We start from the raw sequence: 16,097 nt of genomic DNA, 5'->3' as shown, positions 1-16,097 counted from the left end.
AAGATTTCCTAAATATTAAAAACCTTGTCCTTTGTCATAAACTTATATATATATATGAGAAATCTCCAGAATATCTGTTTATATCCCAGGCCTTTCTGATTATTGGGACGATCGCTTTAGCTAAGGGGGTGCCCCATACCGCAACAGTTCGGCTTTGAATAATCCGCGCTAACGCTCTTATTGCTGTTCGGATGTTGTTAATTCCGACCCATCCTCATCTTTTATTTTGCCTTATATTGCGTTCAGATATGACATTGTATGATAGAAGAGATTTTTGATAAAAATTACTGTACCACTATTCCTGATAGAACCGATTGGAACTACGATATCCCTGGTAACAGAAGTTACATAGACTTCTATACGGATGGTTCTAAACTAGACGACCAGATGGGCTTTGGGATCTCTAAAGATTTAGAACTGGTCATATCGAAAAGGTTACCCGACCACTGCAGTGTGTATTAAGCATAGTGTATCAAAGTATAATGTCATTACGACGATTGGCATAAATACCTTCTCAGACAGCCATTAAATCCCTTGAGAACGTATCTCTGAACACAAAAACCGCCCTCGACTGTCGCAGATCTCTCAACGAGATGGCTGAACAGTTCAAAATTCACCTGCTCTGGGTGCCGGGCCACAGATATATCCCAGGGAATTGTAAAGCGGATGAGCTTGCGAGGCTAGGAACTACCCTACACATTCCAGGAACACTGGAATCTGTGGGTACGCCTTTAGCGACATGTAAGCTAAAGTTTCTGGATTCGAAGGACGACGAATGTGGCCCAATCTAGACTTGAAGAGATCTACTGCTTTGATGTCATTGGCTAGAACAGACGTCTCAGTCATTGTGTCCGTCATGACAGGTCACTGTATAATCGGAAAACATGCTGACAGACTGAAGGTTGCCAGCAATGTCGTTTACAGAAGCTGTGAGGACATCGAAGAAGAAGAGACTATAGAATACCTTCTGTGTGTGTGTGTCCCGCTCTAGCAGTTAAAAGGAGTTCCACTTTAGGTTCTCATTTATTTGAGAACCTTTCTGATTTAGCGGATGTGAACATTCGCAAGTTATTGGGCTTTTTAAAGCGATCTGGATGGTTAAACCGTAGGAACTAGAAGGCATCTTCCTTCTTATGTTCCTGTGGTATCACAATGGACGAAAACGTCTACGTGAGTCTGATGGCAGACTGCCACTTAAACCTAACCTATGATAGAAGAGCTCGCTTTGCTTTCGGCGACAATAAAAGGCAGACTCCATTTATTATGTGGATTTCATTGCCTAAAAAAATGAAGTGGTAGACACCTTGAAGATCCACAGTTCTAAATTTCGGCCATCGTACTTCACTTAAACCGATGATGTTTAGGCGGTAGGTTGACATCTCGATCTGGACTTGGTAAAGTCTTAATGATTCTGAGGGAGTTCTGACGTTCCATGTTCCAATAATAAACCGTGTTTTGGATCGGTAGGTCGTCTTCGGGGGGTTGTAGTTCCCTTTTTTGATGATTCTGTAATCGTTTTTTTAGATGGATGGCGGATAGTGTTGGGGCTGCAAGTGACCCTCTAGGTAAATTCTTTGAAGATTTGCGAGCGCCATAATTGGCCATTCCTTTGGCTCATCCGCTGTGGTCCCTATTGCACGGTCCAATTGCATTCGTATCCGTGCAAGCGGGATACCCCCTGCTTGTGCTAACTTTTTGGTTCGCCTCGTATATTTTTTTTTGCGGTATCCGTCATATCTCGTCGCAGTAATTTGTTTAGCCACAATATAAAGAGGCATTAGGAAATTTATAATCACCCTCATTCCGATTGTGGAAGGTGAAAATCAACAACAGTCGTAGTTGGAAGGGAATTTCACATTTCATGGCAATAACTTTAGTAGTAGAAGTGTAAAAGAATGTCCAGTCAATCAAAACAAAAAAACATATGGGCAGTAAATGTGTTCGTCATGTTTTCCAGAAAAAATTTGCAGGCGAGTAAGAACCTTTACTCTCGTTTGTTATAAAACTGCTGTTTTTAATAAAAATAAGTTCGTGGGTTGCTAATTACTGCTAGGAAAACCCCTCCTGTAAGAATTCGGAACGTTTCAATAACAAAATACTTACGCTCTCTCCAGCTGTCAAATAGTGCACGCGAAAACATTTTTTTTGTATATTTTTGTATTGATAAGGACTGATTACGGAAGGAATTCCCGGCACGGGATAGCTATGGGCACCACACAGGCTGCAACATTTAGGTCCGATCTGCGTGGTGTTCATTGCTGTCACGAAACCGCGTGCGTCCACAGGTTGCCGATAGTGGTATGCTCCATACGGAGTAGCTGCAAAGGCATTCGCGGACAATCAGCGGTATCGGGCGGAGAGTCTCTGAGAAGGCGAGTAATTGGTGCCTTTAAATAATCAATGGCCAGCCTGTTCCCGTGGCGATCGATCCTTTGGACTGGAACTTGCTTGCTACAGGAGATTGACGAGGATCGCCACCTCCACATGAAAATGTGGATACAACAACACGGAAAGAATTCGTAATCAGCAGAGTCAAATATAAAGTTGAATACACCTACACCGTCGGCCCTATACAGTCTGTCGGTTGCAATCATTCTTACTTTACTTTAGTTGGCTATGACAGAACATTTGTTCCACTAGCCGCACTCACTCTTCAATCTTTAAATTTAAAGCTATCGAGTTGAAAGTTGGTTTATATTATTTTTTAACCATTGGCAGTTTAAGTTCAAGGGTGGATCTATATGCAAGAAATATAGATTGATATAGTTTCGTATAGAGCGATCTCCCGATGTTCAGCCATAATATAAACATATTTTACTTGGATTCACTTGGATTGGAACCTTCTACTTCCATGCTTAAAACGATCCACATCGGATCATAGTTGGAATAAATTTAATGAGCTCATAAAATGTTTATTTTTACCCAAGTCCGCTGAAATTCTGTGTACAGAATTTGACTAACATTTATTTTTCTTAAATTCAAAAAACATGTCTTTTTTTTTTTGTTTTCAAAGATATGAGGTCTGCGACACAATCCCATGTTAACTACTAACGTCAGTGCATGATTTGAAGTAGGCACTATGCTCTTTTAAAACTGGGCGTAAAGAAAATTCCGATCGTAGTTTTTTTTTTTTCAAATTTGATAATCGAATTCGACATACGTAATACATTGTTCGTCTTTGACAACCATAATACCCTTTTGTAAAAGTGCCGACTATGCCTTTGACAATCGTAATAAGGGTGAATTTGTGTAAATAGGGGTGAAATTACCCTAAACATCCTGCAGGGCTGGTATTGTTTCTCATACATTGACACAAAAATAAAATAGTCCACCTTATTCCGGTTGCCCAAGCCGTAGTCGAATTTCGACAATTTTTGAATGTGGTATTATGGTTGTCGAAGTTGAAAAACCTTAAAAATCTTAAACATTTTTTGTATCACGTAAGTCGAATTCGAGTATCAAGTATGGCGAAAACGATCAATACTCGTACATAAGCTATTTGCATTCTGAAGTCAATCGCGTCTGTTTGTTGAAAGAGTATGGGGCCGAGCCTACTATTAAATCGTTTTGTAATTTACTACAATTTTTTATACCCACCACCGAAGGATGGGGGTGTGGTGTATCCACATTTGTTATTCTCAATCGTTTAAATTATTTATTTTTAACAAAGTAGGTAAAGTTTTTATTTTCTTTGTTAGTTTATATAACACTTTTGAGTTTAAAAAAAAATGTTTAATTGAGTAGGCATTGGATTGTCATTTTCTTTTCATTGTACAGAAAAATTTGATTCATTCGAAAAAATATAAGTGACGTGTCAGGAAGCAAAATTAAAAATATTCATAAATTTGTTAATTGTTTGCGTTTTATTTCGTTTTGCTCCCTTAACCACGTCAGCGGTATTATCCCTTTGTCATTCCGTTTGCAACACATCGAAATATCCATTTCCGACTCCATAAAGTACAGCGGTCAAAAAAAGTATTCATCATTCAATGTTTTTTTTTAATAAGTCTACAAAAGACAATTGGAATAAAAACATATTAAACTAATGATGCAGTAGTGCTTGTGTGATATATATGAACACAATTTCATTGTTTTTAAAGAAAAAAATAGTATTTATTGGAACAAAAAGGGCCATTTTACAGCTGAACACAAAAAATTAAACAAAAAAAGTATTCATCATTGCAAAAAAACAAAAAAATAAATAACATAATTTAAAAAAATTAATACTTTGTTATTCGACCACCGCGTCTTATAACTTCTTTTAAACGGTTTGACATCGATTGGACTAATTTAGCGGTTATATTTTGGTCTATATTAGTCCATTCCTCCATTATCACCTGTTGCATTTGACTCTTGCTCGAAAAATTGCGCGTTCTCAATTTGCGTTCGAGATGTTCCCAAAGATGTTCAATTGGGTTCAAGTCGGGACTTTGAGGAGGAGTTTTAATGACTTTGGGGCAGTTATACAGCATCCACATCTTGGTATTTAAAGCAGAATGTTTGGGGTCATTATCTTGATAATATTGAAAGTTATTACCAAGCCCAAGTTTTACAGCACTATCTTTTAAATTCCTCTTTAAAATGTCAATGTAATACTTATGATCCATTACTCCATTAATAATTTCAAGATTTCCCGCTCCTGAAGCCGCCATACACCCCCAAACCATTAAACCACCTCCACCATGTTTTACAGTAGCAACTGTGTTTCGTTCTTCAAGCTCTGTATTTGGTTTTCTGTACACTATGACCTTTCCATCGCACCCAAAAAGATTAAACTTGCTCTCGTCTGCAAAAATGACTGTTTTCCAAAATGATTCGGGCTGTTTTACATATGTATATATATTCTTGATCAGCGTAAAAATCTAGCCATGTTCGTCCGTCTGTCTGTTGAAATCACGCTACAGTCTTTGAAAATAGAGATATTGAGCTGAAACTTAGCACAGATTCTGTTTTTGTCCATTAGCAGGTTAAGTTCGAAGATGGGCTATATCGGACTATAGCCCCCTTATAGACCGATCCGCTGGTTAAGGATTCTAGGCCCATAAAAGCCACATTTATTATCCGATTTTGGTGAAATTTGGGACAGTGAGTTGTGTCAGGCCCTTCTACATCCTTCTTAAATTTGGTCCAGATCGGTCCAGATTGGGATATAGCTGTCTATAGTGCGATCTATCGATATAAGTTTTTGGGCCCTTAAAAGTCGCATTTATTGTCCGATTTTGTCAAAATTTGGGAGAGTGAGTTGTGTTAGGCCCTTCGACATCCTTCTTCAATTTGGTCTAGATTGGTTCAGATTGGAATACAGCTGCCATATAGACCGATCTTTCGATGGGGCCATAAAAGTCCGCATTTATAATCCAATTTCACTGAAATTTAACTTAGTGTCTTATGTTAGGCTTTTCGACACCCATGTCGTATATGGTTCAGATCGGTTTATTTTTAGATATAGCTAGAAAAGACAACATTTTGTTATACACAATTGATCAATGACTTGTACTTATTAGTATTTGGTCTAAATCGGACCATATTTCGATATAGCTGCTATGAGGCATAAGGTATGCATATTTCACCGGATTTTGACGAAATGTGGTTTACATATCAACCGAGGTGGTGGGTGTCCAAAGTTAGCGCCTGTTTACTTGTTTCTATTGCCAAACTGTCGAAGGCAATTAAGTTACATAATACCACGAAATGTAAAATTAGAGACCGGTATGAGGATGAATGTTTTTTTTATGGATTTGATTTACCGTTATATGCTCATCGATCCAAATATCTGAGGATATGTGAAATGGGTGGCTGAATTTTATACTTAAGAACCAATTGCATGGCAGGTAAGCGAATGATAAATATGCGCGAGTTTCGCTTTGGTGCTACAAAATGAGTACAAATTATATTTTGGCAGCCGTGTAGGATTTTCATTAAATTTGCTAAAGAACAACCACCATTGCCACCATTATTCAAAGTCAAACATTTGCGATGGTTCTGTGTCTGTGTATGTTCGTATGCGGCAGTATATGTTTTTCATTTTCCATTTTATCCCTTCTATCTTTTGCGTTCACTTCGATTTTCAGCTTTTCACCGTAATGTATACTAACCTGATTTTTCTATTTTGCAAATTTTTTCGCACATGTTTTTCTTGAATGGTTGGTTGACTGGCTGACAATATATGCACTGGTGTTAACATTGTCATTGTCATCATCATCGACGCCGTCATCATCGTCATCACACCATCTATTTCTTGCTCACTACGCCATGGTGCAACATCATAACGTGTAACTCGAACTCGAAATGCTCGATGTCAACTGCTGTTGAAACTAAAATGCATCCTGTTATGTAACAACAACTACAACTATACATCCTGATTTCTACTACTTCTACGACGACGAATGCTGATGCTGCGGATGACGCCTTTGATGTCGCTGCATATGATGATGATTTTTCAATGTTCTCCGTCCGCAATGCCATCGAATAATCAACATGTTGATTTTATATTCCCAACAATGCCAACGACGACAATGACAATGACGACATACGACGTCAATGATGATAATACCTCAAATGATGTTGGTTTGCGGGTGGCGCTGGGCGATGCTAATTCTCGACGTTGGTCCTGTAAATGCTACTACAATGGATTTCCAATGACTCTGGTGCCACTTGATGCTGTTTTATTGATTCTTGTGCTGGTGTTGGTGTCGTTGTTATGTTCACTGTGTGTGGATGCGCGCTCGGCTGGTGGGTCCTTGATGAAATGTTTACTTTAGACAATTTTCTCCGTCGGTGACATTATCTGCTTTGATTCTCCATTACCATTGTCATCGGTCTGGTTGAGTTCGGATGAACAAATTATCTCCATCGACAGTCGAACAGGTAAGTGTTTGTCACCTCATTTATGTATATCCATCTTCGCACGTTGCTGCTTTGCAAGCAGTGAATTGTCCTTCCATTTTATAACAACAACAACTACAACATCAACAACAATATTTATTTGAATTGGTGATTTTTGAGTTTTATTATTCTAATTCAAGTACCCCCACTAAGTGGACTACAATCACCATTTGTGGATAATAGAAATTGATAATGCTTGAGAGTTAGATTTCTAAGTTGCGATAGCAGAATGTGATTTACAAAGAGATACATTGATTCAATACTAAGAGAAAGGCAGGGTATGTTATGTTTGATTTGATTTTTAAGATGTACAAAATGCTACAGCCAGCATAAGAAGATCGCTTATGCTCTGCTCGTTCACAACAATGTTAGCAATCACATTTCGCAGAAGAGCAGCGATTGTTGTGTTTTCTCACTAAATACAATAGAATGAGAGTTCAATTTAATAGAAGCCGGGTATAAAACTAGCCCTTAAGTCTAGTTCATAACTTTTAAAATGCATTGCATCAACAACAGCAATAACTGCTGATGCTGAAACATCCATTCCTTGTTATTGGTAATCGCACTTCATGCAGTTCGTTTGAAAAAATGAAACTTGTGGATACCCACCGCCATAGGTAAATTTATTATCCTATTTTATTATAAATCCACTATATCCTTAGTTATATTGATTTCAATTATATTTCGTTTAGATGCCGAGAATCCATATTAAAGTTCGTGAGACAAAAAAACTATTCACGCACGACTTATTATATCGACTCACGTGAGCACGTAAAAATCACGACTCACTAAAAACTTATTCCATGAAGCTAATAATAATTTTTTTTGCAAACATCTGCAAAATGTAGGAGAACAATGAACGAAATAGTAGTATTCTGATTATATTGGGTTCCCCAAAAAGTAATTGCGGATTTTTCATATAGTCGTGGAGTATATTAAATATGTTCAGTGTATAATAGGGCATCGACAAGCCCTCTTCATCGAGCTCTATCGTTGGCCAAATCCTTGGCTTGATTCCACGATATATGGGTTGATGCCAACTCTCTATTCGTACAGCGGATCCATGTGTGTTTCAGGCGTACTCTCCTACGATGTCCTTGCGTGTTCCAGTCTACACTCAAAGAAAAAAGTTTGCTGAAAATAGAAAATACTTTCTGCTGAATATTAGTAGTTAATATACCAATGGATGAATCACGTAGCTTCTTTACAGTAATATTCTACAAATTGCCAGAACCGCCTTCATCATCGGTCAGTGTCGGTGAGGTGTAACCGGTGCTTGGAGTGGGTACATTTCCGTTCTTGCTCTGGCCTAACTTCGCTGCGGGAGTATAGTCATACTGGCTATGTCGCTAGGTGCTGTGCGAACATAGCCAGCAGTGGGTCACAAGCGTCGCCGTCGTCGCCTTCGGCGTCCTCGTCGTCGGACTATGTGACCCCCCGACCTCTCCCGTACGGCAATTTATGCAACGACAGCACCCTAGCCCTACTATTGCCAGGCCAGTGTCGGGAAATGTATCGTTCTTGCAGTTAAACTGCAATGGACTGCGAGGCAAGATTGATGAGATTGTAGATTTTATGAGTCGGAAGAGCATATCGGTCGCAGCGATCCAGGAGACAAAGCTGACTAACACCTGCAGCTTGCACAGTTGTCACGGCTACAATGTGCTACGTAAGGATCGCTCAAGGAATGGAGGTGGGGGATTGGCCTTCGTTATACACCATTCCGTGCAGTATAGACCTATCTCGCCTGCGCTTGACGCTAGTGACCCATACATGGAATGTATGGGGGTAGCAGTCAGGTCTGGTACTGCCGAGATAGAGATATACAACGTGTATATACCGCCGGTTGGTAGCTGTGTCCCGATCGTATCCTGGCAAGCCGTAATCTCTTTGGGGTCAGACCACCTCCCCATAATCCTCACCATCGACCGACCACCCGACTTCATAACCTCTGAGCGCCGGACGTTCATCAATTACAAGAAGGCCAATTGGACTGGCTTCAGAGAGTACACCAATCGCCGCTTCAATGAACTGCCACCTCCCTCTGATGTGCTTGTGGCCGAGAGGAAATTCCGAGACATCATCAACGCAGCAGCCGCTCGCTTTATACCAGCCGGGCGAATACCGCAAGTGCGACCCAATTTCCCGGCGCAAGCAGTGGTACTCGCAGACGAGCGTGATGGGATTCGTGCTATGGACCCCGCTAACCCCAGAATCAGCGAGCTGAATCTGGAAATAAACAGGGTAGTCAACGAACATAAGCGGAATTTGTGGCTGAAACACTTGGAGCAATGTAACTTAGGCACCGGTGCAGGCAAATTGTGGGCCACTGTTAAGTCTCTCTCGAACCCCGGTAGACGGGACGACAGGACCTCAGTCACTTTTGGCGAGTTAACCGTGACTGATCCGAAGAGATGCGCCAGGTTGTTCAACCGTCAATTTATTGTGCATCCCGAGAGAGACAGGGCAAGGAGGAGAGCCATTCGCCGTATTCGTGGTCTCCGAGCCGATGAACAGCCATCACAATTTACCGTGGGCGAAGTTACGAATGTCATCCGTGGCGCCAAACCTTCCAAGGCGTTGGGCCCCGACGGAATCTCTACATTGATGCTGAAGAATCTGGATTTACCTGGAGTTGAGTACCTTACCACTGTCCTTAACCTGTCATTGAACACTCTTATAGTTCCCGATGTCTGGAAAATGGGCAGAGTGATCCCGCTACTGAAGCCTGGTAAAGACCCGAGTTTGGGGGAGTCGTACAGACCGATCTCCCTTCTCTCACCAGTGGCTAAGACGCTTGAGGCATTACTCCTCCCGAGCCTCGTAGGAGAATTTCCATTCGCCGAGCATCAACACGGATTTCGGAGACTGCACAGCACAACAACAGCTTTGCATGCCATCACCACACACATTTGCCGTGGCTTCAATCAACCCAGGCCATGTGATAGGACGGTCCTCGTGGCACTGGACCTATCGAAGGCATTCGACACGGTCAGCCAAGCCAAATTATTTGAGGACATCGCCAACACGTCCCTCCAGCCAGGCCTGAAACGTTGGGTCGCAAATTATCTGTGTGGCCGCCAGTCATTTGTGGAATTTAGGGATAAGAAGTCAAAACACCGTAGAGTGAAACAGGGAATTCCCCAAGGTGGGGTGATATCTCCGGCTCTGTTTAACCTCTACCTATCCTCCATCCCACCTCCTCCAGACGGCATAGAGATCATATCATATGCGGACGACTGTACGATCATGGCATCAGGCCCCCCACCCATTGATGACATCTGCGATAGGTTGAACGTCTACCTCAACGAGCTTGCCTCATATTTCGCTGCAAGAAATCTGAAGATATCCCCACCAAATCTTCAGCCACACTGTTCACTACAAATACGCGTGAGGTGAATTCTGAGCTGACTGTGATGGTCGATGGAGAAATGATTCCGACCATCAAGTGTCCCAAAATACTTGGCGTCACATTTGACAGCTCCTACACTTTCTCCTCACATGCCACAGGAATCTGCAATAAAGTCAAAAGTAGAAACAAGGTCCTCAAGTCACTCGCTGGCAGCACTTGGGGTGCAGACAAAGAAACCTTGTTGACCACGTACGAAGCAATTGGCCGGTCTGTGGTAAGTTATGCAGCGCCAGTGTGGTCACGTCAACTTTGTGACACGCAGTGGAATAATATTCAGATCTGTCAGAATGCCGCCCTCCGAACTGCGACGGGCTGTCTCCTTAGTTCTCATGTGGACCACCTCCATCAGGAGGCAAAGATCCTACCAGTGCGAAGACATAACTACATGCTGTCTAAGCAATACCTTTTGGGCTGTTATCGCAGAAATCATCCAAATCATCATCTTGTGGATAGATACCCACCGCCCAGAAGCCTTAAGGTTGATCTACACGATCTAGAGCGTGAGGTCCAGCGCTACAAGAGAGAACCTCTAGATCAAGCGGCATATCAAGCGGGTCTGAACAACATTCATGCAGACACGGTAGCAGACGCGTTAATTGGCTACCGGGTGAATGTAGTCCTTGGAGAACGACCGCCACCCATTGCACCCGAAGAAATCGACCTCCCCCGGCAAACCAGAGTGGTTCTGGCTCAATTACGTTCCGGCAGATGCAGCCGCCTCAATTCCCACAGAGCTAGGATTGATGCCGACATGCAAGATGTATGTCCCGATTGTAACCAGGGACCGCACGATACACGTCACCTGTTTAACTGCCCGGCCAGACCCACTCGACTCAGACCCAGATCCCTGTGGACGCACCCCATCTTAGTCGCGGAGTTCCTGGGTCTTGACACTCAACAGAATCAAGCAGACGAAAGATAGTACACAATAAACTGCTACAACAACAACAACAACAACAACAAATTAAAATCATTAGCAAACATTTTTGCTGATTTGAATAATAAAATTTGGTAGGGTGTAAGAAATACCAATCTTTGCATTTTACGCACAATACTACGAAATCTACATCCACATGTGTTGCCTTTCGTCCCCAGAGCCGTTTTAAATTCCAATCGATAATAAAAAAATTAAAATTGTGATAATAACATATACCACGTTTACATCCTCCGATTAGTTGCGTTTGGAATTTGTCCATTCTATTTGTTCACATCCTGATTTTTTTTGCTTTACACTTTTTCAGGGTAACATTTTTAACAACAAATTTATTTTACTTAGAAATTATAATTATCAAAAACATTTTATGGAGAGATAAAAAATCACACTATATTTCTAGATATATTTTTTGGCTAACCTATAACGCATATTTCACTCATTCGCACTTCTTTTCGCAGTACATACACTGTCGGACAAAATGAAATGCGGTTTTAAACATTTTTTAATTTTTTGATTGAAACACATGTTGGTTGTTTTCAAATGTTTATGTTTTGTTTTATTTTTAATTCGGTTAATAGTTTATCTAGTAATGAATTCTTACTTTATATTTCCTATTTATAATACAAATTATATAGCACATAAGGAATTTCAAATGACAAAATAAAGTACGACTTCTCTAATAAATATTATAAAAAATTAAATAACTTTAAAATTTAGTACGAAGTTGCTCCTCCTTTGTTATTTATGACTTCTCTCAATCTTTTCGGCATACTTAAAGTAAGGTTCTTCAAAGTATTTGTTGGAATTGCCCTAAATTCACTTTACATTTTTTCCCAAAATGTTTGAAGATTTGATATGGATTCCATCGGGATTTTGTCATATAGGATAGCCCAATGATGCTCTTAGGAGTTTAGATCAGTGCTTTGAGCAGGCCATTCTAATTTTTCAACGTTATTTTCTTCAACATATTTTTAGCGACCTTACTCGTGCGCTAGGTGTCGTTGTCTTGTTGAAAGATAAACTCCCCAAAGCCCATGTCCTCTACACTGCTATAAAGTTGTTCTTTTAAAATATTTACATAGTGCTCTCCAGTCATTTTGGAGTAAATTTTTACGAGCCTACCAACTCCTAGAGAATAAAAACATACCCACGCCATGAGGCTTCCTCCACCATCTTTTACAGTATGTATAAGGTTTTTTGGTTTTATCCTTTATATTGGTTTACACCACACTCTTTTCCGATTTTTGCAATTTTTGAGTTCATATTTTGACTCGTCTGTTCAAATAACTTTGTTCCAAAATGATTCAGGCATATTTATATACTTTTTTGCAAAAGCCAATAATTTTTTTTCTATTAGCTGCTCGTAGGAGAGGTTTTTCTTGGCGAAGGCAGTTTCCCTTTGAAATCCCTTTCATTAAGTCTTCTTTGGATAGTTCGAGTCGAAATATTTAATTCTAGCTTCTCTTTTATATCTCTGACTGCCGTAAAAAATTTCTCTTTGCTAGAATTGCAGCATGATCATCCTCAAGCTTCGTCGTTTTACGTTTTCTGCCACATAATTTTTTCAAACCTTTATTTGACTTCCTTATTTTATACAAAGCAATAGTTTTTCTGACCCCAGATTCTAATATTTTACGCTTGGAACTCAAAGCTCTAAATGTTCTCTTATTTTCGCGATTTTATCCCAACTTAATTTTTTGAGTTTCGATTAAGGGCTTCATTTCGAAAAAGTAATGGTCCATGCTTATTTTCTATATATTTAAGTAATAATTAATGAAGAAGTTGGGTACTTTTCTACAAATTATTCTTTTTTAATAACTTACCACAAATTTTTGTAAAAAAAATCAGAAATGTATTATAAATTCCACGATTTATAAAAAAACGTACTTTACTATGTTGCGAAGACTTTTTTTACACTTCAATACTTTTACATCAGAAACCTTAACGAACGAGTTCAAAAATTTCAAATGTTTATGGAAATAATTGAGGCACTCCTACAAATAACGGGATAATAAAAAAAGAAAATAATACACGTAGATAAAAAATATTGAGGATTAATGAAGAAGGGTACACAACCGTACTTTATTTTGTCCGAGAGTGTATATGTGAAAGAGAACACAATATAATCTTGACCATTGCATAATTTATATCATTAAATAACAATTTAATTCGAACAATTAAAAATATGTTCAACGTATGCCTTCTTTACCAATCACTTTTGTGATACAAAAAAAGTCGAATTTCTATGTCAAAAATATTTAAAGCAACTAACACCTGGTTGAAAAGTTTTTTTACAAGTCAAATTTCGGTCTATTTTTAGCTGTGTGTACACGAAACTTAACATAGTCTATGCTGAGTGTGTTTCCAATAAGTATGCAAAATTTGGGGATTCCAGTGGGTTCAGAGTTAGATTTGTGGGTCTATTGGCTTGATTTTTTTTTCACAGATAGAACTGGTAGCCTACAATAATCATGCTGAATAGTCTGGAATATCCATAACGGTTTATGATTTATTAAAATTATAAAATTTTTATTTTGAAAATGTTAGTCTAACGGTAATGTCAAAAAAGCTAATGCATTTTTTTTTTTGTAGATTTTAGAGTCACAATTGGTAATGTGTCTAGAAAATCTCTTAATCTAAGTTTGTCAGAATGATAGAAAGCTTATACGAAAGTACGAGATCAGCAGATTGCAATGGACAAGAACTCTCTACATTCTTCGAGACCACATCAGACGTTAAAACAGGATGTCTTCTATCGCCTTAGCTCTTTGCTCTATATATTAATGACCTCCACGAATACTTAAAGGCGGTATTGTAATACAGAAGAAAAATATTAGAATCCTTATGTATGCGGATGATATTGTCATCATGGCTGAAGGAATAAAATTTTTACAAAGTATGATTCCTTAGCTGGAGGAATAATGTAATATGTAAAACATGGATGTCAATAGGAGCAAATCGAAAATTATGGTCTTTTGGAACGGGGGAAGATTGTCCACCCAGGAAAAGTGGTACTACAAAGGCCAGGAATTAGACATTGTTGATGATTTGATTTGGGAGCAATTTTTAAACCAAAACTAACTTTCAAAAGCCAAGTAAAAAAATCAATTTAAAAAGCGAAAAAAACTGTCAATTACATATGGAAAAATGTTTTAAAACTAGGCAAAATTAGTTTACAGATGAAATGGAAAATCTATATTGCAGTTTGCAGATCTATCGAAACATATGCAGCACAAGTTTGAGGATTTGCGCAATTTGAAGACAATTCCAACGATTTTTTCTAAAACTACCGGAAAATACTCCTAACCGGAAAATACTCCTAATGTTGATGTCGGATATAAATACACTCTGCAACTGCACTACATCTATCGATCGCTGTTTGAATATAACATAGAGTAAAAAAGTCTTGGAAAAAAATAATTTTCTGGGCAAAATCTGTTAAGGATCCAGACTACTGAGATTCCATTGCAGAACATTGTCTAGCTTTAGAACATTGTTTAATACTTTTTATTCAAAGAATAGCATAGCAGAAAACATTTAAAAGTCAGCAAAGTATGTTATTGCCAGAAGCATTTGACTGGCTATCCGTATCGCGATTTCATTTTCGACCAGGAAAAATCATCAGCGGACGATGTCAAATGAATCCCAACTAGAGTAGGTTGTAAAGTACAAATCTGAATTTGAACATACTTCCCTTATTCAAATCCAACTTATTCAACGATGGCAATAGCAACAAACACAAACATCTTTTGCAAAACTCTTTTGTTTTTCGCACGGCTATCGCATAACAGAATGGTTTGATATACAGCGTTACCGTTGTGCCACCTTACTATCAAATTTGACACTTTTTGGACGATGGCACCTGTGTGTTACTTTTTTATTTTGATACTAAATGCCATACTTTTGCCTCTATTTGTGCCACTTGTTCAAAAATACAACTGTGTAGCGATTATCTATTGTTTGTCGTCCAACAAATCGCAGATAAATGTTAAATTTTTCGAAAAATTTCAAATTTAAATTTTTGGAGCTGAACGAGAGTAACTGGACAAAATAAAAACAAGTAAGAGTGTGCTAAGTTCGGCCGGAGCGAATCTTATATACCGTCCATCATGGATCGCATTTATCGAGTTCTATGCGCGGTATCTCTTTTTAGGCGAACAAAATTGCGCCCTCTAGAGGCTCACGACCCAAGATCGGTTTATATGGCAGCTATATCAAAACATGGACTGATTTGGCCTATTCACAATCCCAACCGACCTACACCAATAAAAAGTGTTTGTGCAAAATTTGAAGCGGTTAGCTTTACTCCTTCGAAAGTAAACGTGCTTCCGCATGGCTAGATCGACTTAAAATGACATGACGACCAAGAATATACATACTTTATGGAGTCTCAGACGCATATTTCGAGGTGTTACAAACAGAATTACAAAATTAGTATACCCTCATCCTATGGTGGAGGGTATAAAGAAGGTTGTTTATATTTATGAAATAAATCACTTAAGTATTTAAATACCCACCACCGCCACTCGTCAAATCATTTATTCTAAAACCTATAAAACATGTTCTGTAGATCGTAGATCTATTTTACGAAGTCCTTTCGTCCGTCCAAATTTGAATTTGGCTTTTTGGTTATAAAAAGTCTCGACTCTAGGATTGATTTACGGTGAAGGGAATCTATGATTCGGATTGAGCGAACTTATCTTTTATACACCTTTTTATGTTTGGTTAGTTTAGGTTTTAGTGACAGTCTGCCATCAGACTCACTTAGACGTTTTCGTCCATTGTGATACCAAAGGAACAGGAGAAGGAAGATGCCATCTAGTTCCTACCGTTGAACCATCCAGATCCCTTTAAAAAGCCCAGTAA

General features: G+C 39.1%; 1 protein-coding gene across 4 annotated transcripts in view; it reads left to right on the top strand.

The window, feature by feature from the left end:
- Positions 1-16,097, top strand: part of LOC106089124 (nuclear pore membrane glycoprotein 210) — a 363,893-nt gene that overhangs the window by 68,333 nt on the left and 279,463 nt on the right. For all 4 annotated transcript variants that reach the window (XR_001221554.2, XR_001221552.2, XR_001221555.2 and 1 more), the window contains exon 16: positions 6,762-6,867. Coding sequence is in view for 1 of the 4 variants with exons in the window: in XM_013254900.2 (XP_013110354.2) it covers positions 6,762-6,867 (106 nt within the window). In the remaining 3 variants the exon portion in view is untranslated. The remainder of the gene's footprint in view (positions 1-6,761; positions 6,868-16,097) is intronic.

The sequence above is a fragment of the Stomoxys calcitrans genome, chromosome 5 (genome assembly GCF_963082655.1).
Source record: "Stomoxys calcitrans chromosome 5, idStoCalc2.1, whole genome shotgun sequence".
NCBI lineage: Eukaryota > Metazoa > Arthropoda > Insecta > Diptera > Muscidae > Stomoxys > Stomoxys calcitrans.
The sequence above is the reverse complement of the archived record's forward strand: the minus strand, read 5'-3'. Positions and strand labels throughout refer to the sequence as shown.